The sequence below is a fragment of the Mirounga leonina genome, unplaced genomic scaffold, assembly GCF_011800145.1.
Source record: "Mirounga leonina isolate KUSES-001 unplaced genomic scaffold, KU_Mleo_1.0 Mir_151, whole genome shotgun sequence".
NCBI lineage: Eukaryota > Metazoa > Chordata > Mammalia > Carnivora > Phocidae > Mirounga > Mirounga leonina.
Genome location: NW_023270377.1, coordinates 104,731,656 through 104,759,117, shown reverse-complemented (window position 1 = coordinate 104,759,117; position 27,462 = coordinate 104,731,656). Strand labels below are relative to the sequence as shown.

The window sequence follows — 27,462 nt, the reverse complement described above, 5'->3', positions numbered from 1 at the left end:
CTTTGTCGCGATTCTCTTGTTCAGCACTTTCAGGACTTAGTTTGTGGTGTGGAGTCTGGTTATGGACATGAACACCTTCCTCATGTCTTACAAGCAAATTGAAAGAAGATTCTCTTTAAAAATACGACGAAAAGAAAAAAGAAAAGAAGAAAAGAAAAGAAAAGAAAAGAAAAGAAAAGAAAAGAAAAGAAGTAAAATGGAGTGTGTTGGAAGGTGTGTAGAGATAGGCCCCTACTGGCAGGTGGAAAAGTGTGTAATTATCTCAAAATGTAGTTTTAAGGGCACCAAGAAAGTAACTGACAAAACTAAATGTATCTTCCTGCTCTTTATTGCTGCCTTTCTACACCACCCATAGAGATTTCTTATTCTGGATGAAGTAATCCATTCTCTAGGGGAATAAAGGAACAAATTAGCATACATTGCCTGATTTAATGCTCTTGACAGTCCTGCAAAGTCCATATTTTTTCTCATTTGTAACATGGGGAAATCAAAGCACAGAAAGATTATGTACCTTGCCCAAAGGCATACACATAGGAATGAGTTGTGTGACACAGAAACCATCAATGTTTCTTCTTAAAAGTGGGGGTTTGTTGTGAGAACTACATGAAATTTACATCTCATACCTAACGAGAATGTACATGGCTTTGTACACTGAGCATTAAGCATGCACTGGCAAGAATGTATGTATGTGGGGATGTGTGTATAAGAAAAGAGATGCCAATTTTTTAAAGATTTTATTTATTTATTTGAGAGAGAGAGAGAGCTTGTGCACGAGAGAACACAAGCAGGGGGAGGGGAAGAGGGAGATGGAGAAGCAGAGTCCCCATTGAGCAGGGAGCCCGATATGGGACTCCATCCCAGGATTCCAGGATCATGACCTGAGCCAAAGGCAGATGCTTAACTGACCGAGCCACCCAGGTGCCAAGGAGATCCCAATTTAAAATGAAGATAATGTTAAGTGGGGGATTTTCTTGTCCTTAAAAGTTGATATGAATTTCCCTGTGGTCCCTGCTCTTCTGCACTTCCTCTTTCACTCAGAGACCAAGTTTACTAAGAGCAGTGCTTTCCTAAGAGGGCCAGAGAAACCACACAAATATCTGAGAGACTTTTTTAGAGTAGACATGCATTGCCTTCCCCACCCTCACTATCTCCACTAAGTTCAAGTCCGCTATCCTAGTCTATTTCTGTGGTCTCATTTCTGTAAGACACACTTGTATTCAAAATTTGTTGAACCCCCTCAACATGGCAGTGCCCGTGTTCAGCACAAGTAGACAGTGATAAACTCTATAGAAGTCCCTGCTCTCAAGGGCTAAGCTAAGAGACAGCAAACATACAATCACATATCCCTGGGAAGAGGGTAAGCACTTTGTGCTGGGGGTTCCCAAAGGAGGGATGCCTAGCCCTCTCTAGGAGGAGGCAATGCTACTCCTGAGTCCTGAGGTCTGAGTGAAGATCAGGCAGGTGAAGTGTGGGGACAGGGCTTTGCCAGCAGAGGGAAGGAGCTGTCTGTGTGAGGCATGGAGAGGACATTGGGTCAGATCTAAGATCTGCAAGGATTCAGGTTTGTTGGCAGACTGGCTCTAGCAGTGTGCTCTCTGCACCAGCAGCCTTGGGAGCACCAGAAGCTTGTTAGGAGTTTCAGGTTTTCAGCCCTCACTACAGCCCAATGGAATCAGAAATTCTGGGCATGGGACCCAGAAATTTGAGTTGTTTTGAGCCCTCTAGGTGATTCTGCCAGCTGATGTCTGAGAAGCTCTGTGCTAAAGCACAGTATATAAGGCAGTAGGGAATCCAGAGACTGGGGACAGAGTCAGGGCTTTTATGATGGAGCATCCTGTTAAAAATAATATGGGTTTCAATGTGGCCCTGAGGTCAATGGAAAAACAACTGTCAAAGTATTTTTAAGTAGGGGAAGTGTATGGCCAGTTCTGGTTTTTAGAACGAACTCTGTTTTTTTGAAAGTTCATCTGTATTGTTCGGTCAGTCCGCATTCCAGTCCTGGCTACCCATACCACCCCTCCCCAGTGGAGTTACCCAATTTCTTCTTTCAGCATTTCTTATTTTATCAACAATGCTGGCTAGAACACAGCTGTTAGATATTTACTTCCCAGAGTGGACAATTTCTTCCTCTTTCTCAAAATCAATGTTTAGGATCTCATTATTGTAAATTCAATTCAACTCAATTTGTAGTTCTTTAAGGTGGTTATACATTGGCAAATTTCTCTAGAATATGAAGGAGAGCCCATTTGGGGACCCAAAAAGTCTTCAGGATGAGGGCAGATCCTATAGCTCATAAAGCTCTCGTTTTAGGTCAAGATAAAACCAGCACACACTCCCTTCCATCCCAGTGGTGCTGAGAAATGCCAGTGCTGGCCGATGTCCCCCTGGGCCCATAATTGCTGATCCAGCTGTCATAGCTTGTTTTCTGAGAAAGAAAGAGTTCTGGAGGCATACTCTGGCATATTTGATGGATGTTGGTAGCTTGTCAACAATCCAGCTAAAACAAGGGCTCCACTGAATAAAAGATTCCAAGCTAGAATCCCCAAGTGAGCTGAGAAGGATTCTGGCGTGGGCCCGTGACACAGACTCTATTTTCTCACAGACAGGAAAGCCCCAGCTCAGAGTTGACAGGACAAACCATTGATTCACCCTGAGACAATTAGTCCCATCAGACTCTTTGGCTGTTCACAGTAAACATGATTTTCAATACAATTACAGTATGAAGCTTAGCTCATGATACATTATATAAGAAAAATGATTATTATTCAGACCATACACTTGCACTGAGGACTCCAAGGCTTTGGCCAGCAAGCAATCCACAAACCACAAAGGTTTCCACAGTCAGCTCAAATTTACACAGATCTCCACCAATCCTGACTTTCCCAGGCCTTATCAGAAGCTCCTGATAACCTCAGATGAACTATGAAAGCAATGTCAGTTTCCAAAGTTAGCGCTGACAACCCCCAAGAATCGCTTTCCTTATGGAACTTCTGACATTTCTATGTATGATAGCAGGGAATACACAGAATAGATCTCAAGAAGACAACATGAAAAACAGTCATAGTACAAAAAAAAAAAAAAAAAGGCAAAACTTTGAATTCCAATCCTAACTTTAGCAGATAGAATTTTTAGCTCTGACAGTCAGATGCGCCTTCTTAAAATGCCTAGTTTTTTTTTTGGATATCTTAGACATGTCGACAGCTCTGAGCACACTTAACATTTGTAGTTCAACTGGACTGTTCGCTAACTCCAAAGATTAGGCCCAAATAAAGTAATCATTTTAAGGAATTTTCTACTAATTAGTAGAGACCCAATAGCAATAATAATAATGATAATAATAATAATTACCATGATAATGATAATAATGGTAATTATTCAATAACCCGCTAAAAGCATTATAAATTCTGATAAGACATAATGATAATAATAATTATGATAATAATTATGATAATTATTATTATTATCATAATTATTATCATAAATAGGACTGGTGGCTCAGTTCATTAATTGTCTGCCTTTGGCTCAGGTCATAATCCCAGAGTCTTGGGATGGAGCCCCATATCAGGCTCCCTGCTCAGTGGGGAGCCTGCTTCTCCCTCTGCCCCTCACCCTGCTCTCATGTTCTCTTTTACTCTCTCTCAAATAAATAAATAAAATCTTTTAAAAAATTTAAAAAAAGTAGATATCCTTTGATTTACTTTTTCTTAAATTCACTGGCAGATATTGGGCATATTTTGCTCTTTGTGGTCACTATGCAGAGCTATGAGATGCAGATAACTGAGACATGGGTTGTTCTCTCCAGGGACTCAGACACAGTACCATGAAAACCCAGCACATGAATTGTTCTGGTGGAGAAAGAGGTGATAAAGGAAAGCATAATTATGGCCCCTACACCTTGTTCCCAAATAGGGACCTGTGGGACTTCAAGGAAGCATTGGATAATTCAGCTGGGACAACAGCATGGACCAGGACTGATTAGAACCAGTTGGGACATGGGGTCACCCCAAGTAAAAGGCATAGGGAGGCCATGTGAAGTGGCGGGTTACAGCCACTGAGGTGCAACATATTAACAAAGTTTTGTTAAAGGAGTGCTACTTCACAAATCTTATTCACAAGCTCCGAGAAGGAATGATCAAGGCAAAGGCTGATCCGAACATCCAGCCCTTGTTGTGTAAATAGCATAACACAATTATGAGCTGTCCCCTCACCTTATAGACCATCAATAATCTTCAGCCACAATGCACAAATGTTCCCTGTGAAGGGGTCTTTGTGCAAGGAGACACGTTTACATTGGAGTGACAAAAATGGAGAAAAGAGCTGCTATTTCCCACCCTAAAACTAGCTGGTATTTTTTTCTAAAATAAGATTTACCACAGTTTCAATTTAGCGGGTTATTGAATACTCCTTGCTAATGATTCTACCTGGATACAATCTGTGAAAGTGAGCGCGAGGAAGTCAGTGCGGGGAACAAACCACTACAGTGACCATTTGGACAGAGTAAATAAAAATAAAAATTTAATTAAAACAACAAAAAACAAACAAACAAAAACTGTAAGGGGCAAGTCCTTGACGTTTTTGAGGAAACCCACTGCTGCTAAAGCGGTTGATCTCACTATTAATTCATTTTGCCACTTAAGGTTCCTTTAAAATCACAACCGTTAGCATCGGGGTACCAGGAATCAGAGCCATACACTCGGTCAAAGCACACAGCGAACAGCATAACATCAATTCACCAGGAAAAATCGTTAGCTGCGGATTTCCCCTCCTTTGCTAGCCTTATAAAACACTTGGTTTACTCAACCTCCATGTTTAGAAGTATGCTTTGCCTTTTGTAGCGACTAAAAATCCTGAATTCCTATAGGGCAGGGATTGTTTTGTTTGTTTCTGTACTCCAAGCCTAGCAGAGAGGGGGGCTACTGAGTAATGTTCACCTTCTGTTGAAGGACTTTTAAGATCTTCAATCAATAAGAAAATTTATTCCAGATTTATCAGAAAAGTTGCCTTAAGGTAGAATATCGCTGTGTTTTTTGAGTTAATGTGTTCTTACTGCAGATATATACGTATATTGGTCTCTTCACAGAAGAGATTTTATTTTATTTTGGTTATTCTTCTATGAACTAAGAGAAAAGAAGAAGTTAACTAACTCAAATTTTTAGACCTTTCTGGACCCCAATTTCCTCTGCTATAGAATGAAAGAATTGCAATAAGAGATCATGGAGATCTCCAAGACTGGGGTCTCCAAGCCCTCAGCCTGACTGCTGTCATTCTGTCCCCTCCAGGGTTTGCATAGCTATAAACCTGGCCTTTTGAGGTCCCCTGTGATATGGGCCTTAACATGCCAAAGATGAAATTTACTACTTTGTGGCCTCTACCATGTAAGACAAATGGCCCCAGAGGATGAGAACAACAACAAAGTGAGCAGCTGAAGGTGGGATGACAAAGAGATTTATTTGGGGAAAGAGAATATGACTTCAGCTCTGAGGCTGATGAATTTTGGATGACACCACTTGGCCATAATTAACCAAATAGGGGCAAAGTCTTTTTTTGGGTGGAAGGAGGCAACTTGAGGTATAAAATAATGGTTGTAATTTTTAATGACATTGGGAAGCCTGACAGATCATTATGGCTTATCAGAATTTATAATGCTTTTTAAAATTAATTAGCTTCCCATATGGAAAAGAATTCAAGTAGAAGCCCTAGACACAAGTCCATATAGCCTAAAGTCACCAGATGGTCTGATGAGGGTATATAAAAAAGTTTACCTCTTTCCTCTGAGGTACAGGTGGAATGTAGTCCTGAATAAGAGGGGAAAGGAAAAATGGAGAGAAGTGTGGTGACCAGTGTAAATACAGATAAAGATAATGATGATCATAGCTAATACTTTTTGAATGCTTATCATATGCCAAGCACTCTTTCAGGCAATTTACATACAGAAACAAGCATTATTTATACCTCTGTTTTCATTAAAGAGGAAGCTGTGTCCACAGAAGACCCAAGATAGTCCAGGATTCTACAACCAGTATGCGATAAAGCTAGGTTTGCATCTCTGATGGTGAGTACACCTATGCATCTAATATTACTGTATACTATCTTTAATAGTGTCTATATTTCATTTTAAACCCTTAAGATTTGCAATCACAGGCATGAAAATGACAACATAGATAAAGAATGAAATGACTCTCATAGTTAGAAGAGGAATTTGAGAATAGGGATTTAAATTCTGGCTCCATATAACAATCACCCAAGAATAGCAAAAAATCACTTTTGCTGAGCCTCTACCCAGAGATTATGCCTTAGTTAGTATTTAGAAATAGCATATCCCCCAGGTGATTCTTATGTAAAGTTAAGTTTGAGAATGCAGGGACACCAGGGTGGCTCAGTCAGTTAAATGGCTGCCTTCAGCTCAGGTCATGATCCCAGCGTCCTGGGATCAAGCCCTGCATTGGGCTCCTTGCTCAGCAGAGAGCCTGCTTCTCCCTCTCCCTCTGCCTGCTTGCCATTCCCCCTGCTTGTGCTCTCTATCTCTCTTTCTGTGTCAAATAAATAAATAAAATCTTAAAAAAAAATTGAGAATGCAGGTAAGGAATAAAGAAGTAAGGAGCTCCTGGATTGGGCAGTAGCTAAACTCTTTCCCTGGACATGTTAGCTATGTATGCTCAGGAATTGAGGGTTGCTCACTTTGGGCATTGTGAATAAAGCAACAATATGGGCATTAGGAGACAAATATGATGCTTTCTTTCTAATAAGATTTTCCCATGTCGTATGATTAAATTCTTTCAGATTTATAATGAAAAGCCCAAGGATATAGGAACAGTACAGAACCAGGTTCAAAACCTGTCTCAGAAGCCACTGGTTGTGCCATTTTGGGGAAGTTGTTCATTCAATAAATTCAATTGTTATTAATTGAAATGGGCCTCATTCTGTGCTATGAATGGGTATGTAAGTAGATATGGCCCTTGATCTTATGGAGCTTGAAAACTGGTAGGTGAGACAGGTAATTCATAATGAAATACACTTGTAAATAGCTACTAGATATCTATATTGATCTCCTTAGTTCCATCCTTTTCTCTCTTTCTCTCTTTCTCTGTGTGTGTATATGTATGTATTCATTCTATATGGTGAATATTTGTATCTCCTCAAAATGCATATATTGAAACATGATCTCCAGTGTGATGATATTTGGAGGTGGGATTTTGGGGAGGTGATTAGATCAATGGGATTAGTTCTCTTATAGAAGAGAGGCACAGAGTTCCCTTGTCCCTTCTGCCATGAGAAGACAGCCATTTATGAACGAGGAAGTGAGCCCTCACCAGACACCACATTCATTATGCCTAGATCTTGGACTTTCCAACCTCCAAAACTGTGAGAAATAAATATCCATTCTTTATAAGCCTTTATAAGAGTTGAGCTCAAGAAGGCAGAGGGGGTGAAACCATATGATAGTTGTCTTTCTCTGCTTGACTTATTTCATTTAGCATAATCTACTCCAGCCCCATCCATGTCAATGCAAAATTTGGGTATCCATCCTTTCTGATGGCTGAGTAATATTCCATTGTATATATGGACCACATTTTCTTTATCCATTCATCTGTTGAAGGACATCTTGGCTCCTTTCACAGTTTAGCTATTGTGGACACGATGAATGGGGGACAAGAACCCATTTGAGGGCCCTGAGATAGGAGGCAGCATGGCATGATAGAAGGCAGAACAGAAGCCAACAGTACTTGAGCCCAAGTAGGGAGGGGGGGACATTGTGGGTTGGTGAGGCCGGGGAAGTATGTGAAAGCCAGATCCTCCAGGGCCTCTTCATGCACATGACATTGGTTTTGTTAAGTGCAGGCAGAAGCCAGTGAAAGGTTTTCAGCAGGGTATGGCTCAACTCTGAATTTTATGACAATCCTGCTGACTGTTGCAGAGATAATGCTAAAGACTAAAGAAAGAAAAAAAAAATTGAAAGTGGATTGCTGAGTTAAAAATCCAGGTGATAGGAGATGTAACTGAACCAGGCTGGAGGAAAAGAAATGGACATGTTTGTGATGAATTTTGGAAGTAATACTGATAGAACTCTTGCTGATGGATCTGCTATGGTAAATAAGGGAGAGGAGAGATTTAAAGAAAGTTCCCGTGACTGGTTTGGACAACTGGTGTTATCTACTGAGATACGGAAGTCCACTAAAGTACAAGGTCTTCTCCTGTTACAATTGCTACTGCTAAATAATTCCATAGAGAACCAAGAAAATAATTTTTAACATCCAGAAGAAACTGAACATGGCTAGAGGGCACAAGTTTTTTTAAGAGTTCCCTTTGGGATATGTTAAATTTGAGCTATTTATGACATAACCAAATTGAGATATCAATCAGGCAAATGAATATATATTTTTAGAGCTCAGAAGAAATATTTGGCTTAGGATGCAAATTACTTATCTAAAAGACACTTCGCCTTTATAAATTTCAGTCTCTCTTTGTATAGTGCATAGGAATAGTCAGTCATTCTTATTTGAAAGACTGTTGGGGTTTGGAGTGTGTTGCACATACTGAGCATATTAAATGGCAGTGGGGAGGGGGATGTCGATGATGATGGTGACATTTCTAATAGAAATTGTAATTTAATGATGGAAAAGTTGCCACCAACAGGGAAGATACTGGCTTTCTCTCCCAAAAAGAGTCGCCATTAATCACAACTCAGAATAGTGCTCTTCATTCCCCCACCTCTTCTTTTGTAGTCTCAACAGGAGATCAGTTATCTTGCACAATTCTATATTGACATCTTTATTTCAAGCATGCATCTTTACATCAGCAACTCAATGATGTAGCAGGACCCATGTCTTTTACTTACTTGGTTCATCCACACAAACGTGTTTGGCCAAAAACGAATCAAACTAAAAATTGGTCAGAGGGAGAAAACATCCATGCAAAATTCAAAAACCAGATATCCCATCTGACAACAGTGGTGACACAGGAGGAAAAATGGTAATGGAGGAGGTATTCAAGGATTCTTATGAGAATGTAATGTAGCAAGCTTGGTTGCTAAACATCCATACATGGAAAATGTGTCAGAACCATAATGAACTCGGTGCACAGCAAGAAGAGGGTATAACGTGTTCAGAATAACTATCTAGAAGGATGTTAAAAATTATTTTCTTGGTTCTCATGGAATTATTTAGCAGTAGCAATTGTAACAGGTGAAGACCTTGTACTTTAGTCTTTGTAGAATGCCATGGGAGAACACATTTGATCCTATTCTTGAGCACAGAAAGAACCTGAACGCTGCTGAGAACTGAGATCCCAGTGGTAGTAGAGACAAGAGCAGAACATACCTGAATGTGAAAGAGGCCCTTTGTCTAATAGAGGATAAGGTTAATGTTTCCCCAAAAGGCAACATGTAGTAGCAATACGGGGATTTCCTCTATAGATACACAGCTACATTCATACTAGTACTAACTGTCAGTTACACAGACTATTGACTATATACTCTGCTCTATGCTTGATACAGAATAACTCTGAAGTGACAGCATAGTCTTTAAAGTAATTACAACTGTGATTTGCAGATGAGAAAACAAAAGCTCAAAGAAGTCAACAGGATTTGCTGGGAGGTACATGTTTGCAAGAACAGACAATTTGTTCCATTATTTATATCTGAGCATACAAAAGAATCAGTTGCTGTGAACTTCCTTGTGACCATGGCGAAAAGATGGCATTGGTGACATGAAAGCAATGGGAACTTCCATAAAAAGAGACAGTCACCCTGGAATGTATAAAAGGGAGTGAAGGCAGGGCACACCTGTGTGGCACAGTTGGTTAAAACATCTGACTCTTGGTTTTGGCTCACATAGTGATCTTAGGGTCCTGGGATAGAGCCCTGTGTCTGTGCTCAGGGGGGAGTCTGCTTGTCTCTCTCCCTCTGCCCCTCCCCCCACTTGTGCGCTCTCTCTCTCTCTCTCTCAAATAAATAAAATCTTTAAAAATAAATACATAAAAGGGAATGAAGGTGATGAAGAAGAAAAGATTTTTAAAACATTAATACTTAAGGAAAATGGAGATAGGCTTTTACTTTTCGAGATTTTAAGGCAGCATAATACCAGAATAGCCTAAGGAGGCTCTAAACACATTCAATTTGGGAACTGCAACCACTGATAATCTCACTTATTCAAGGAGAAAATGTGTGAGTATATTAAAGAAACTCATGTATAAGGAAGACTCCGATAAGCTCATAATTTTTATTACTTATGATATATATATACATACACACACACACGCAAGAGAAAGGAGGCCTTCATTAGAAAGAGTATTATAGAAAAAAGTATTATAATTTGAAAAGAATACAATAAAATACAATAAAATAAAACATGCAATAAAAACTTTCAAAAATGAGTGAGGATGGCTAGCCTCTAGATCTAAAAATTAAATACACATTAAATATTCATGGAGAGGGCGCCTGGGTGGCTCAGTCGGTTAAGCGACTGCCTTCGGCTCAGGTCATGATCCTGGAGTCCCGGGATCGAGTCCTGCATCGGGCTCCCTGCTTGGCGGGGAGTCTGCTTCTCCCTCTGACCCTCCCCCCTCTCGTGTGCTTGCTCTCTGTCATTCTCTCTCTCTCAAATAAATAAATAAAATCTTAAAAAAAAATATTCATGGAGGATACAGCAGTTGTCAGACACTGATCTAGGTCCTGGGTAGCAGAAAGGTAGGACATGATCCCATCTTACAGAACAGACCGGTGATTAGGTGGGGAAGCACCAGGTAACTTGAATTTAACATGATAAAACCTATAACTGAAACATAAAACCTAAAAGGGGATCACATGACAAGGTCCAGGAGGCAAAAAGATTTCAAAAGTAGGTGATATTTGATCTGGCTGTTGAAGGGCAATCAGAAGTCAGCCTGGTGAAGGAGAAGGAGGATTAAAAAAAAAAAAGGCAGCTGCAAATATGAAAACATGGAATCTGAAGAAAAGCTTATGTCTTTGTAGGGAACTGTACATGTACGCCCAGTGGAAGTTGAATATAGGGGATGCAGCAAATGAGAGGCGCAGAGAACTGTGGGCTCCTCCAAATGCTATGAGGAGCCCTCGAAAGGTGAGTCAGTGCTCCTCTCGGGAAGGTCTTAGAAGCAGGGAGATCACCAGAACAGCTGCTGAGGTGCTGGTTGAGGAAAGGGGAGGGACAAGCACAGCTAGGGGTAGGCAGGCCAAGGCACATAGGTACCAGGACCCACAGGATCACGTGACTGAGGTTTGCAAAAGAAATCTGCAGGCATGGGATTTTCAAGCCAGGTTTGAAGAAAGAAAGAAGAGGGCCAAAGAAAGCAAATGAAACAGAACAAAAGCTTCCCATTGGGGTCGACTCTGCAATGTTGATGGATGACTGAAAGTCAGTGAGGGAAGGCCTGCTTTGACTTCTCCAGCAGGGAGAATGCTTTTCAACGTGGAAAGGGTGGACTATATTAAGAAGGAAGTGAAGCCCAAGAGAGCTCAGAAAAGAGGAAGTTCTGGGCGCTTGGGTGGCTCAGATGGTTAAGCGTCTGCCTTCGGCTCAGGTCATGATCCCAGGGTCCTGGGATTGAATCCCGCATCAGGCTCCCTACTCCTTGGGAGCCTGCTTCTCCCTCTGCCTCTCTCTCTCTCTCTCTCTCTCTCATGAATAAATAAATAAAATCTAAAAAAAAAAAAAGCTATCATATTAAAAAAAAAAGAAAAAAAAAAGAAAAGAGGAAGTTCTATCTCTTACTATCACTGCCTTCCTTCCCACAGGCCAGATGAATTTTTTAAGCTACCGCAAGAAAATGCTGGGGCAGAGAGAGGCAAGTGTCTTCATTTCCCACTTTCCTGTCATTGCCTCTTATACACTAAAACAACAAAACCCGGAGGCCTTGCCCCTGCCTCCCTATGTACTGGCCCCTCCTACTGCCTGGGGATCCTCTCTGTGCTGGGGAAGTCACTACTCAACTTTTGAGACCCCGCTGAGGTAGACGATATCTCCTCAATCTTTCTGATACCAACAGTGACACTTGCTTACTTTGTCCTCTCTCTCCATTTGGCTCCCTTTTAAGATTCCTACCAGGCACATTCAATCCTTTTTGGCATTTTTTATTTACATGCTCATTACCCCATCTTGGACTCTCAGCGATATCAATCATTCAACAAATGCTTACTGAAAGTGTACTGCATACCCAACATACCTGACAGGCACAGTGACTGCCTTTTCGAAGTCTAGACTCTAGTCTAGTCGGAGAAGGCATAGGTCAAAGAAAAAATTATATAATTAATTAATTATATGCAATCACAAAAAAAAATGCTTCAAAGAAAAAAGAAATACAGGACTTATAAAAGTCCAGGAAAAGACCTTGTTAATTTCTTATATCCCTTAGGGCTCTGCACGATACTTGGTGTATCTTTTTTTCTTTTTTAGGCTTTTATTTATTTATTTGAGAGAGAGAGAGAGTGAGAGATAGCACAAGCAGGGGGAGAGGCAGAGGGAGAGAGGAAGGGAGAAGCAGACTCTCTGCTGAGCAGGGAGCCCGACGTGGGGCTCGATCTCAGGACCCCAGGATCATGACCTGAGCTGAAGTCAGACGCTTAACCTACTGAGCCACCCAGGTAACCCATGCTTGGTATATCTTAAGTGCTAAATAAAGTTGTGAACTGAATGAATAAATGAGGGAATGAATGAATGAATGAATGAATGAATGAATGAATGAATATGCAGGTATTTCCAAATGTTAAAACTTGAAGTCTTAAGAAATTACAGAACTGTGAGTTCTACCAATCTTGAGCAACATACTCAAATGGAATTTTCAGAAAAGGATTTATAAGCCCATAGGAAAAAAAAAAAAAAAAAAAAAAACAGTTCCCCAGAAACTACAGTGGGTGTATTAACAACAAGTAATTTCAGAAGAATTACATGGTTGCCCATGCTGAGATTGGACTGATATATGTATCCATTCATTCCACAAATATTTATTAACTACTTATTTGTGCCTAAGGGGTACTGAGACTTAACAGACAAGGTGCCTGTTCTCATGGAACTTATATTCTGGTTCAGGGATTTGGGGAGGCAAACAACAAACAAATAAGCCAAAACAAAAGAACATGATTCTGGTTTGTGATAGGCACCAGGAAGAAAATAAAATCACATCACATAGCCAGGGGATGATGGTTGATGCACAGGAACTAGGGCAGGAGACTTTAGAGAGGTGACCAGAGAGGACTTCTCTGAAGAGGCGGCATCAGAATAGAAAATTGCATTGGCTGAAGGAACTAACTATGTAAATTCTTGGAAAGAGCTGTTCTGTGCTTAGGGAAGAGAAAGTGCAAAGGCCTTAAGGTAGAAAAAGCCTGGCATGTTCCAGGAATAGCAAGAAAGCTTCTAAGGACAGAAAGAAGTAAAAGGAATTTGAAGAGATTGGCATGGAGCATCCAATAAGGAACTTTCCTTGCCAGAAAGGAGTCTCGATTTTATTTTAAGTGAAGCAGGCAGGGGAATGATGCAATTTTATCTCTTTTTATAAAGATCACTTTGGCTGCTGCCTGTTAAATAGGTCTGGGGACACTGTGGCATGGAGCAGGAAGTCCAGCTGGAAGCCTATTTAAATATGAAGGTGAGTACTGACAGAGGCTTCAGCTCTGGAAGCAGGAGAAGTACATGGATTTGGGATGTGTTTTGGAGGACAGAGCTGACTGAGCTACTATGAACTGTAAAGAAGTTGAGACCGAGCCCTGAGATTTAGCATAGGTCACAGTGAACTAGAAGGGAAACCAGGTTTTTAAAAAGTGGAAGTGGCTAATTGAACCAAATACTATTGAGAGGTTGAGTGAAGGAGAAATATTAGAAATGACAATTGGAGTTGGCGATGTGGAGGTCACTGGTGGTCTTGACTAAAATAGTTTCTGTGGGGCATTCTACATTAGTCGGGGTTCCCCAGAGAAATAGGACTAGGTGGTTGATGATGATGATGATAGATGATAGATAGATAGATAGATAGATAGATAGATAGATAGATAGATAGATGATAGATAGATAATAGATATGCAGATAGATGATAGATAGATAGATAGATAGATAGATAGATAGATAGATAGATAGATAGATAGATGATAGATAGATAATAGATGATAGATGATGAGAGATGAGAGAGGGAGAGAGAGAGAGATGATAGATAGAGGTACAGATATAGATATATTACAAGGAATGGCTTACACAATTGTGGGGGCTGGCTAAACAAGTTTAAAATCCATCTGTTATGTCAGGTCAGGAGGGGCAGGCCAGAAACTCTGGCAGGAGCTGAAGCTGCACAGCACAAGTAGAAATTCTTCTTCTTCGGGGAAACCTCAGTTCTGATCTTAAAACCTTTCAACTGACTGAATCCAGCTCACCCAGACATCAAGGCTAATCTCCTTTACCTAAAGTCCAGTGATTGTAGATGTTCACCACATCACAGAAACACCTAAATTCGTGTTTGCTTGAGTAGCAAGACTGCAGCCTAGCCAAGCTGACACTTTAAACTGAACACCACATGTGTACAGACTGAATAGAATCAATCGCAGAGTGCCAGGAGGTGAGCAGGTAGAGTCAGTAACCACGGACAAGATTTGGAGAGAAGCTATTCTAGGAAAAGAAAGGTGGAGAGGGAGAAGTAGCTGATAAGTAGGGCCATAGGGCTTTTGTTGTTGCTGCTTTGTATGATAGCTTGTCCAGCAAAGTTTTATATTTTTAGGAATGATCCAGTCGAAATGGGGGATAAGATGATGTTGAAAGAGAGTTGGGATCCAGAGGACAGGCTGAGATGTGTTTTTAGATAGAAATGAGGGACGTGCCCCCCCCCCTTTCCCCCAGGAAAAAGCATCAAAGCACCGGGACTAGTGACTGAAAAGGACCAGGTCCTGGCTTGAGGATGGTCATAGACCTCTGGGTCCAGCAGCTCCCCCAGGTGGCTAATATCCCATCACTCATACTAGGTACCAAAAGGTAACTTATCCCCTGAGGGGATGCATTCATTAGGCAAGGAGTCTACCTGGAGAGGAATCTATGTAGTACTGGGCTATTCCAAATCAGGGGCTGTTAGGTTGGTCAAGAATTGGGCTTTACCAGATCTGTGGACTTCCTAATATTGTAGAAAAATCTACTTATAAAAAATGTTACTGTGGGCACTTTTCCTTAAGAGAGGGTCCTTTACTGCCATCAGATTCTCAAAGGGATCCAGCAACAGAAAAAGCTGAATATGCTGCTCAAAGGTCTCTTTCACCCTACAGTGTGCTATTTAACTTGATGCTCTGAGTCTTTCTGTGCACGCACACAGAACAATGTGTGTGAAGAGCAAGGGCAACAGGCTGGACTGGCAGAAAACAATGAGGACAAGTTAAATAGTAATAAGATTGTTACACCTAAATAGATTGGTGAAGTTATAATATAAATAATCTTTTTAACTTCAGCATGAAAGCTTCACGTTGTACTTAAAAATAAACCTCAGAGTAGTGACAACTGTTATCAAGAGAAGAGGTAACAAGAGACTCTGGGTGTGCCAGATATCCCCGGATAGGAAGCATATACCCTCATAGACATTCTATGCTTTGTGCAAGGCAGTGTCTCCCTAGCCTAATGGTTTGTTGATGTATCTGTTGTATTAACACATTCTTTCTGGAAGTGCTTGTTCAAGATAAAGACAATCATTTCACAAGTAAATCCCCTCCATGCAGAAATGTATTTTTACTAGACACTCTGTGTCCATAGCTTCCATAGGGAGCTTGTTAAATACTCAGCTTTCTGGGTCCCTATGCCCAGAATCCTAATCCAGGATGTATAGGACATGACTAGGCAAATGCATTTTTAAGGACAACTCCAGATGATTCTGATACAGGCATTCAGTTGACAACATTACAGAAAATAGTACAAGCATGTAACCAAATAGACACTTCAACAGGACTTGTTGAACTAATTTTAGTGGTAGCAATCACATGTGTTCATTTACTGGAAGTCACCGGGTTTTGGCATATAAGTAGGAGGTGTCACTGCTAAAGTAGAAAAATAATTTATGTTGATGCAATTTTAGATTTAAATATAAAATGTATAGGGGAGAATTATAGGAAAGATTACATTTCTTGCATAATTGTTACTTTATTCTAGAGTGATTGCCAGCTCTACCCATGTTTACAACCTTTCTTATTTGCAAGATTAAGCACCACTTCTACATTCAGTACCAACAACTCACAGACAAATGGATGGCCAGCATAATTCCAGGAAAGAAGCATTCCCTGGGTTACACTGGGTTGAAACGTTCCCTTTCCTCCTCTTCTAGAACATGTGAAGAGGGAGAACCTTTTTTCCTCATGGTTTTGAAGGAGGGGCGAATTTATAATACCTCACCCCAATTCTGGGAAAGAATGGAGCTCAGATTACTCTTCTACTTCAAGGACCAATGATGCTCAAACTCCAAGAGCTCTTAAAACTTTGAACTTTGTGTTGTTAAGCTCTTATCATGTTATCACCACAGAGTTCCTTCATTCCTACGCAGAAGGGTTTTTTACATTTTCAAATGTGCAGAAGTTATTAGAGACTTGAAAGAACGTTAAAACAATTGAGATTGCCATCTCAATGGCAATTGAGACAAACTGGTTCTACTCAATTGTAGATAAACTAGTACCATGTGGGGAAGGCTGCTCACAACACACCAGCATGAGGGTACATTTATACACTTACTATAGGAGCATCCATAGACCTCCACCCTCATGCCAATCTTTCCACTCGGATTCCATTCTAGGGGCACAAAGCGAACGAAGCGGGCTCTCACTGAATGCAGTAACTTGTGGTGCATCACGCTGTCAGCATTCATGTTTCCTGCAAAGGTCTGCAGAGAGAAAAGGAGGCTCAGTGAGGTCTATGATACTATTGCATCTCATTCCCATGCCCAAGCTCAAAGCATCATTGCAAATCCGCATATGTTACTCCAAGAAAATCCTCAAGTTCTCACATATGTCAAATAGAATCTGACTCTCATGAAAATTCTGAATTTAGCAGAGGGAGTTTCTCAAAGAATAATGTATACCCCTATTAGATGCATTGGAGCTACCACCCACCCAAAGCCAGCTCAAATGCTGAAGATAACAACTGAAAAACAATAAGGGTGACAGCCAACTTCTCATAAGAAATGGTGGAGACCAACCAATGCTGAAAGTAGGACACCATCAACCTGGCTTTCTATACCCAGCAAAAATAGCTTTCAGTTCTGAAGAAAAAAAATAAGCATAGTTTCATTAAACAAAAGCTGACATAATTTATTGCCTACAGACCCCCACTGCTAAGATTGCTAAGTAAGTTCTACAATCTAAAGAAACTGATTCAAGATAGAATTGTCAAGTTATAGGAAAGAAGGAATGAAGAGTACTCAAAGGGGTAAATATGTGGGTAAAAATAAAAGACTAGCTTTCTTTCTTTTCCTAAACTTCTTAAGTTAATGCACAGTTTAAGGGAAAAATAAAAATGTATTGTGAGATTTATAACATATATAGAAGTAAACATATGTCAATAAAACTATGAAAGATGGGATATAGGATAAATAGAATTACACTAGTATAAGGCCCCACAATTTATGTAAAGTGATATGATAGCAATTTGATGTAAACCGTGATAAGTTAAAGATGCATAAAAATAAACCAAAAAGGTATAGCCACAAAGCCAATAAAAGAGAAAGGATGGAATATTAAATAATAATAATAATAATAATAATAATAATAATAATAATAATAATAAAACAAGAACAACAAACCAGCAACAAAAATCCCAGTTTAACACAAAATAAGACAGGAAAAGAGAAACAAAGGAATAAATCACAAAGAAGAACAAGAAAAAAAGGAATTTCTAGTAGACTAAATTTTAAGAAATATAATTACATTAAAAGAAAAATGAGTTACAACTCTAATGAAAAGTTAGAAATTGTTAGCCTGGACAAAACAGTAAGGCTCATCTGTGTACTTTGTATATGATACTTTTTTTTTTAATAGTAAAGATACTGACAGGTTAAAAATAAAGGATGGGAAAAGATATTACATGCAAACAGTAGGTATACAAAACCTGGAATTTTTGTATTAATATCAGACAAAGAGGCTATATTGCAAGATAACAACTTCTCAAAATTACAAAGGGTCAATTCATCATGAAGAAAAAAAACAAAAAACAAAAACAAAAAACAAAACTGAATGTGTTTGCTTCTAAACAGAGATTTGAAATACAAGAATCAAACCCTGACAGAAACAAAAAGGGAAGAAATACAGCAGTGACAGTTACAGTTGACTTTTAATATCTTCCCTCATAACTGATGGAGCAAGTGGGAGGAAAAGCCAGTGAGGATATAGAATATTCAAACAGTGAAACCAACCTAATTACTCTTCATAGAAGATTGACCACTGCAGATTAGATACATTGTTTTCAAGCACACATGGAACATTCACTAAGAAAGACCCTATTCTATACCATAAAGAACTATACTTTGTTTTCTGACCACAATTAAGTTCAGGATTAATAATAATAAATTATTTAGGAAACCCTCAAGTGTTTGGAAGTTAGTCAACACACTTCTAAATTACCTATAGGTCAAAGAAGAAATCAAAATGGAATCTAGAAAATAGTTTGAATTGAATAATGATAAAAACACTTTTATCAGCATTTCTGGAACACAGCCAAAGGAGACCTTAGAAGAAAGTATGTGGCTCTAAATGCTTTTTTACATAAAAAGAAAGAAGTCAAGTTAAAAAAAAAATCTACATTTCCATCCCAAGATGTGAGAAAACTAGTAAATCCAACTCAGAATATTAGTAGATTGGATTACTACTCAGTAGTAAAAAATAACCAATAGCACCTACAACAAACCATGTGTTGAGCAAAAGAAGCCAGCCCTGAAGAGGGCATACTGCATGATTCTATGTTCATGAAGTTCTAGAAGGGGCAGAACTAAGCTCTGATGATAGAAACTGGATCAGTAATTTTTTTTTTTTTTTGATGATGGGAGACAGAAAAAGACTACCAAGCCCATCCATCAACTCACTTGAACAGAATATCCTTGTGAGATAGAAAATCTGTATTATCTTCATTTTAAAATAAGAGAACTTAATTTTGGAGAGTTTAAATTGGATCATAAATCCTAAATCACGAAATTACCAAGTTGAGACCGGATTACAGAGACTCTGATTAAAGTCCAGTGACTCTGATTTAATTCCCATTATCACCGCATATGTCGGGTTTCTGAAACCAAGTATTGCCCCTGGCACAATAATAGCTCCCAGTTTTGTGGGGCTGCTCCACACCAGACACGTCCTAGGCCGGCCTCTGCATATTTTAGCTCACTGCACATATCATCAGGAAGGATGAGCCAGCTTCCTCACTAAGGAGGCACCCCCACCCCCGCACATGTACATTCAAACTTTCTGAACTTGCAGTACATCTTATAATTGTGTAGCCAGCCCATATAGGACTCCCCATCTCACCAGCAAACCCTGGGAATCAGAGAGGTTAATTTTGAACATCATTATATATAGCATTTCTCAGAATAGTTTGTTTTGTTCTCATCCCACATCAAGCAGTAACATACTGAATTTGAGCACAGACCTTTTACTGTTGTCATACTGTTGGATAAATGGCATCATCATCATCATTATTATTATTGTTATTTTTATTATTATAAAATATCATGCATATGGTTCTTGACAAAACTGTTCATTGATTTTGTTCCTACATAAGAACACAGCGCACTAGTGTTCTTTCTTCCCCCATGTCTTCCCCTATAGTTAAAGAAATGTAAGGATCACAGAAGTTCAGTTCCTGTGTGCTTATAAGACAAAGCAACCACATAGAAGGGGGCTCACCAGGGAGAGCATGGAGGAGTATGCACAAGAAAATGAGAGTGCTTGAGTCAGCATTCAGCAACTTCCACTTAGGCATTCATTCCCTGACAGTAAACAGCATTTTGGCTTCTGAATGCAAGAATCGTTGGTCATACTGAAGGTGCTGATGTTCTTCATACTCTTTACTAGGCAGCTAAATAGAGTAGGCACAAACTAGGAGTCTAAGATGGGACACTAACTGACACTTATCAGTGGAAAGTAGAAGGATCTGGGTTAGCTGCCACCAGAGCAACTCACTTGGCTTCAACAAATACATCACATCACAGCCAACCCCACTGATGACCTGGAATGGCAGCAAGATCGTAATCAACCAGGTATCATAGGGAAGATGTCATTAATTTGCCTAACTGCAGTCTGAGCAATAACTAACAAGAGCAACAACCAAATTCTGCCTCTGTAACCTTGACAGGGAATATCAGGAATCCTCAGGGAGACCTATTTCAAGTCTGGTGCTCTGCCAAACACCATGCTGCCTAGGGGTCTCTTTTAAAAGAAGCAGTAGAGTGGGAGAGAAAGGAGATGAACTTGGAGGGCTAATCCTAACCATCCTTCTGATTCGCTCTGTTGTCCCCATACTAGGACTGTAATTCCTTTGGGGATATAGACTGTATCTTTATTTTAAACTGGAATGCATAGTGCATGGAACACAGTATTTCTTTAAAGATTTATTTTATTTATTTGACAGAGAGAGAGAGACAGCTAGAGAGGGAACACAAGCAGGGGGAGTGGGAGAGGGAGAAGCAGGCTCCCGGCTGAGCAGAGAGCCCGATGTGGGGCGCGATCCCGATCCCAGGACTCTGGGATCATGACCTGAGCCGAAGGCAGACGCTTAACGACTGAGCCACCCAGGCGCCTCGGAACACAGTATTTCTTAAAGGTATGGTTGAAATGGCATTCAGTAACCTAAACCAAATTTGTGCATTGTAGTAATCTCAGAATCAGTGAATTACAAACAGCACCTTGACGTAGCTCACACGGTTATTAGTAAATTGCTGAATTCACTGAGTGAATGAATGAGCAAAGGAGCGCAACTTTTTTGACTCTTGGTTTTCTCATCAGGAGAAGAGTAAAAATAAAATCTCCAAGGCAGTTGTGAATATTACATTAAATGCTATATGTATATGACAGTACACATAGTAAACTCTCACAGATACAATACATTCACACAGAGAGAAAGAAATTTCAATCACTAATTCTTGCGTAAAAATATCTTTGTGTGAGAGTATATTCTAAAGCAGTGACTTTATTAATACTCTCAAGCCCCATGCAAGGCATTTGTCAATCATACTTAAATTTTCTGAATGACATTCAAAGGGTTTTCCCAGGAGGAAAAAAAAAAAAAACAGTACAAACTAAAGCTAAGGAAGGACTAGCAGCTCAGAGCTAATTAGAAATACATTTTTTTAATTTAATAAGATATATTTAATAAGGCAGAGGGTAATTAAAATGCAAACTGCAGAGTTAAACCTAAAATTGATAGGGGCGCCTGGGTGGCTCAGTCGTTAAGCGTCTGCCTTCGGCTCAGGTCATGATCCCAGGGTCTTGGGATCAAGCGCCGCATCGGGCTCCCTGCTCCGTGGGAAGCCAGCTTCTCCCTCTCCCACTCCCCCTGCTTGTGTTCCCTCTCTGGCTGTCTCTATCAAATAAATAAATAAAATCTTAAAAAAAAAAAACTAAAATTGATAAACCCACTCAGGCTTGTGTTCCAACTGCTATGCAGGGGTATGTGTGGAAATGGATTTCAGGCAGGCACTTAGAGAAAAGGAAATGAGAGAGATACGTATAGGCACTGGACACTATTGGCTGACAGGAATTCTTTTTTTTAGCACTTATTTTTTATCATTTTTTATTTGAGTATAATTGACACACAGTGTCACATTAGTTTCAGGTGTACAACGTAGTGATCTGACAAGTTCATATGTTATGCCATGATGGCCACAAGTGTAGCTACCATCTGTCACCATGAGGCGCTATTACAACAGCATTGACTCTATTCCCTAAGTGATACATTTTAGGGGTGTAAAAAGGAAAATTAAACTGCTGAATTCTTTTTTATTCTACTCTGGTTTGTAGTACGGTGTCCATGACATCATTATATCATTATAAGTGCAGATGTCCTATATCTATTTGAACTTCATGGGAGCAGTTATTGAATTGGGCTAGAAGACTACCCTGAACTTGATAGCAGTATAAAAAGGGCCCCGCCTCTGTTGCTTGATTCCAATAGTTGGCAAAGAGGAAAACTAATCCATGCCATTATCCACTCTGTCTCCTTTGCCAGTGTGGCCTCCAGAGTAGAAGAACAACTCAAGGATTCAGGGCAACAGTAGAGAAAAACTGTCACTCCGACTTGGCCTTGACCACAAGCAGAGTGGGGCTCTCAGGTGGAGCCCTGATAGTTACAATCCCACCCTCATGTCCTGTTCCCTTCTTTTAGGAATGATGTGTTCCCTCGTGCTCGCTTCGGCAGCACATATACTAAAAATAGGAATGATGGGGCGCCTGGGTGGCTCAGTTGTTAAGCGTCTGCCTTCGGCTCAGGTCATGATCCCAGGATCCTGGGATCGAGTCCCACATGGGGCTCCCTGCTCTGCAGGGAGTCTGCTTCTCCCTCTCCCACTCCCTCTGCTGTGTTCCCTGCCTGTCAAATAAATAAATTCTTTTTATAAATAAATAAATAAATTCATTTTAAAAATTGTGATGGGCGCCTGGGTGGCTCAGTTGGTTAAGCGACTGCCTTCGGCTCAGGTCATGATCCTGGAGTCCCGGGATCGAGTCCCACATCGGGCTCCCTGCTCGGCAGGGAGTCCGCTTCTCCCTCTCCCACTCCCCCTGCTTGTGTTCCCTCTCTCGCTGAGTCTACCTCTCTGTCAAATAAATAAATAAAATCTTAAAAAAAAAAATAGGAATGATGTGTTCTTGCTCTTTCCAGGTTCTGTGACTATATCACTGGAGAGAGATTTGTTTCCGCCTTGGCTTCTGGCGTTAGAAATGCCCTCCAGCATGAGGTGTGAATGCTTCCTCATTCCCGAACGAACCCTGACACAGCCTTTGTCACACATGTTCTTGTGCAGTCAATGGTCAATTGTCACTTTGCTCTTACTCTCTCCTTAACTGCCGGTCATCCTCTTGAAACACGGTCACTGCATGGCCAGTTCAGAAAAGGAATCCCATGTGAAGTCCTAATATTGGCCACTTTATTATTAATTTACCAATATCAAAGTTATTCGCATGGAAATCTCATCAGGTATGCCGTCTCCAAATGCAATAACCCATCGCATGCATTCTTGCTTATTCCCAGTAAAGGGAGATAGTGAGACTTGCCAGCAGGAGTTAGTAAGTAACTAACCTGGGGGTTGCCAGGAGAGCCTGGTCTTCTATTATAGGACCTGGAGTGAAGGGACATTGCAGTAAGGGCCAGGCCTAGAGATAGAAAGGGACTAACCGCTGTGTCCAGGGTAAAGTCATGGGTGAAAACCAAGATGGAACGACGGTTGAGCTCTTCAGTCCTTTTATGCTCACTGCACTGGCTTTAGTAGGGTATCTTGCCAACTCCTTTTCCCTCTCCAGCACAACCTGTTTTCCTGTCTTGCTTTATTTTCTTTCCTAAACTCATCTTGCTTTATTTGTTTCTCTCTGCACATGCACTGCAAGCTCTAAGAGAGGAGGGTCTTCTGGAATCACAGGTGAGGCCCGGAAAGATCTGCTGAATGAAGGAAGGATCCATATTTGTTCCTCTAACTTGTTTCATTACGGAACCTGGTATTTTTTTTTCATGGAATATCTTAAAGGGATTGTGCTCCATAGAAATGTGCGCATAACATCATCTTGAGAGAATTTCATATTCATTGATTTCGGTTGACAAGCCAAAGATAAGATTTATAAGACATTTTCTCAATGAAAGATAATTAGTCGAAGGGGGGATTGAAACAATACTACATATGGGAGTTCCTTCCACTACCACCGCTGACTTTATTTTATTTTTTATAAAGATTTTACTTATTTATTTGAGAGATAGAGATATAGAGCACAAGCAGGGGGAGTGTCAGGCAGAGGGAGCAGCAGACTCCCTGCCGAGCAGGTAGCCTGATGCAGGGCTTGATCCCACGACCCTGGGATCATGACCTGAGCCAAAGGGAGACTCAAGTAACCAATTGAGGCACCCAGGCGCCCCAGCCACAGCTGACTTTTAATGCTCTTTCTTTCTCCTCTTGAAACAAATTTAATTTTTTTAAATTTTTTTATTATTATAAAAAAATTAGCCAACATATAGTACATCATTAATATACGATGTAGTGTTCAATGATTCATTAGTTGCATATAACACCCAGTGTTGGGGCGCCTGGGTGGCTCAGTCATTAAGCATCTGCCTTTGGCTCAGGGTCCCGGGATTGAGCCCCACATAGGGCTCCCTGCTCTGCAGAAAGCCTGCTTCTCCCTCTCCCACTCCCCCTGCTTGTGTCCCCTCTCTTGCTGTGTCTCTCTGTCAAATAAATAAATAAAATCTTTAAAAAAAAAAATAACACCCAGTGTTCATCACAACAAATGCCTCCCATCACCCGGTTACCTGATCCTCCCACCACCCTCCCCTCTGCAACCCTCGGTTTGTTTCCTGGAGTCGAGAGTCCCTCATGGTTTGTCTCCCTCTCTGATTTCTTCCCATTTAGTTTTACCCTCTTTCCCCTGTGGTCCTCTTCACTATTCCTTGTATTCCACATATGAGTGAAACCATATGACAGCTGTCTTTCTCTACTTGACTTATTTCACTTAGCATGATCCCCTCCAGTTCCATCCATGTCGATGCAAATGGTGGGTATTCATCCTTTCAAATGGCTGAGTAATATTCCATTGTAATATGAACCACATCTTCTCTATCCATTCATCATGTCCACAATAGCCAAACCGTGGAAGGAGCCGAGATGTCCTTTGACTTTAATGCTCTTAATTCCTAGACTAGAGCCCTTCAGAGAGGCAAAGGGACAGCAAAGTCTCAATCTATATAGTTGGAAAAGCCTGTGCTATCCACACTGTCAGAAACTACCTGAGGGACAAGTATCACAAGGAGAGAGTGGGCGACACATGCTGTGCGTATTTTTTCCTTGATGTTATTCTGTGCCTGTGAGGGTCCAATTGTTGGCCTCACAAGCTATTTGCAGACTGTGGGTCTGGTTCCCACTGTCTTTTATATTTAACTAGCCAGAGAACAGGCTAAGCCTGATGCTAGTCCTATGAGGACCAAGTGAGGACCAAAAGGTTCTAGGATGCCCTTACCATTATTTCCTCCACAGTGCTTTATGGGCTCACTTCCAAATAGCAATGTGTATACCAGCTGATAAGCCCCAATTCACCTGTCACGTAGCTGATTTTCTGCTAAAATAATTTAACTTCGCTGAATAGAAACCTTTGAGGACAGCAGATTTTCTGGAAATAGGAGCATGAAAGCAGACAACATGTGTCTTTTTTTTTATTATTATTATTATTCGTTTTCCTGAGATTTGGATCTCAAACTAGCACTCTGAAGAGAAGTTAGCTCATTGTCAGCTGTTGGTAAAACCATATTATAGGCCAAGTTTATCATGGTCTGCTTCTCTTCTCCTTTCCTCCTTTGTTCCATTTCTGCTCTTAGCTGACTTTCAGCTTTTTTTCTTTTAAATTATGGGTAGCTGAAGCAATGATCCTTCCTAGGGAAAATCAGAACTTCCATTTTTTTTTTTCCAATTTTACTGAGAAATAATTGATATGCATCACTATATAAGTTTAAGGTGTACAGAATAGTGGTTTGATTTACCTATATTGTGAAATGACTTCCACAACAGGTTTAGTTAATATCCATCATCTCATAGAAATACAATAAAAAGAAAAAGGAAGAAAAAAAAATTCCTTGTGAGGAAAACTCTTAGGGTTTACTCTCAACAACTTTCCTATATCACATAGCTGTCATCATGCTGTGAGTCACATCCCTAGTACTTATTTATCTGATAGCTGGAATTCCATTTGTAGCTTTTGACCACCTTCCTCCAGTCCCCCTCTCCCCAACACCTTCTTTATCCATTCATTTGCCAATGGTCCCTTAGGCTGTTTCCAGGTCTTGGCTAATTGTAAATAATGCTGCTGTTAAAATGGAGGTGCAGATATCTTATTTTACATTAGTGTTTTCATTTCCTTTGGATATATTCCTTGAAATGGAATTGCCGGACTATATGATGGTTCTATTTCTAATTATTTGAGGATCCTCCATACTGTTTTCCATAGTGGCTGTGCTAGTTTATAATCCCACCAACAGGGCGCCAGGGCTCCCTTTTCTCCACATCCGCGCCAACAGTTATCTCTTGTCTTTTTAATGACGGCCACTCTAACAGGTGTGAGGTGATATCTCACTGTGGTGGACATTTTTTTTTTTTTAGATTTTATTTATTTATTTGACAGGGAGAGACACAGCGAGAGAGGGAACACAAGCAGGGGGAGTGGGAGAGGGAGAAGCAGGCTCCCCGCAGAGCAGGGAGCCCGATGCGGGACTCGATCCCAGGACCCTGGGATCATGACCTGAGCCGAAGGCAGACGCTTAACGACTGAGCCACCCAGGCACCCCTGTGGTAGACATTTTTAAAAGGAACACTTGAAGCACAAAGGAATGAAGGAGAAAGGAAGGAAGGAGGAAGGAAGGAAGGAGGGAGGGAGGGAGGAAGGAAGGAAGGAGGGAAGGAAGGAAAATTATATGCAAAAATATTTCATTTCTGCTGACAGTGTGGCTAATAACTTGAAATCAATGAATATTTGCTGTAAGTCCTGAGGTGTGGCCATGAGTAAATGAGAAATAAGAAAACATCTGGTGTATGGTTCACTTCTTTCTTTCTCTGCACCACCTTCATCAGCTCTTCCCTGGGTGACTGCAATAGCCACCAGATAATCTTTCTCCCTCTGATGTTACTCCATTTAATCAATCTCACAAGAGAGTTTATTACCTTTAAAATCAAGGATAAATTTCTAGTATTCCCTATTATAAAGCCCTCCGTTTTGCGAACCATCTCCTCCTGCTTCTCTCCTTACCCATGCCCTTCTTCTACTGTATCATTCTGCTAGAGTTTCCCTCAAACACCTGCAAACTTCTCCTTTAAGGATCTCTGCTATGCTCTTCCCAACCTCTTTGTTTAAGCTGGCAACACTCCCCTTGTGGATCCCTGCTGCCTCTTCTGTCATGGCATCACACCAACAACAGGGCTAAAACCTGTGCGCTATACTGGTCTCCTCCTGTAGACAGCAATCACTTTGAGGACCTCCACCCTGAATCATTTTCTGTCTCTAGCACCTGATACATGGCAGGGGGGAATGCATGACATTTTCATTCTTCATTTCACTTATTATCCCTAATACCTCTTGAGATGTGTTACAGGTTCCTCGACTGCATGATGCAGTATGAAGCTGCGGGGCTTTGGGTGGAGGTACCCTTGAAAACAACCTCCTACCATTATTTCATATATAGCCAAAGGCCATTTATTTTGTCTTTCAGAATCTTGGTTTCTTTATCTATTAAATGGGAGTAATCGGGGTGCCTGGGTGGCTGAGTTGGCTAAGCA

At 40.6% G+C, this 27,462-nt stretch overlaps 1 protein-coding gene across 1 annotated transcript in view; it reads right to left on the bottom strand.

Moving 5' to 3' along the window:
• CNTNAP5 (contactin associated protein family member 5) overlaps positions 1-27,462 on the bottom strand; it is a 632,291-nt gene that overhangs the window by 443,291 nt on the left and 161,538 nt on the right. The window contains exon 2 of the mRNA XM_035008223.1: positions 16,692-16,839. Within this exon, the coding sequence (XP_034864114.1) occupies positions 16,692-16,839 (148 nt within the window). The remainder of the gene's footprint in view (positions 1-16,691; positions 16,840-27,462) is intronic.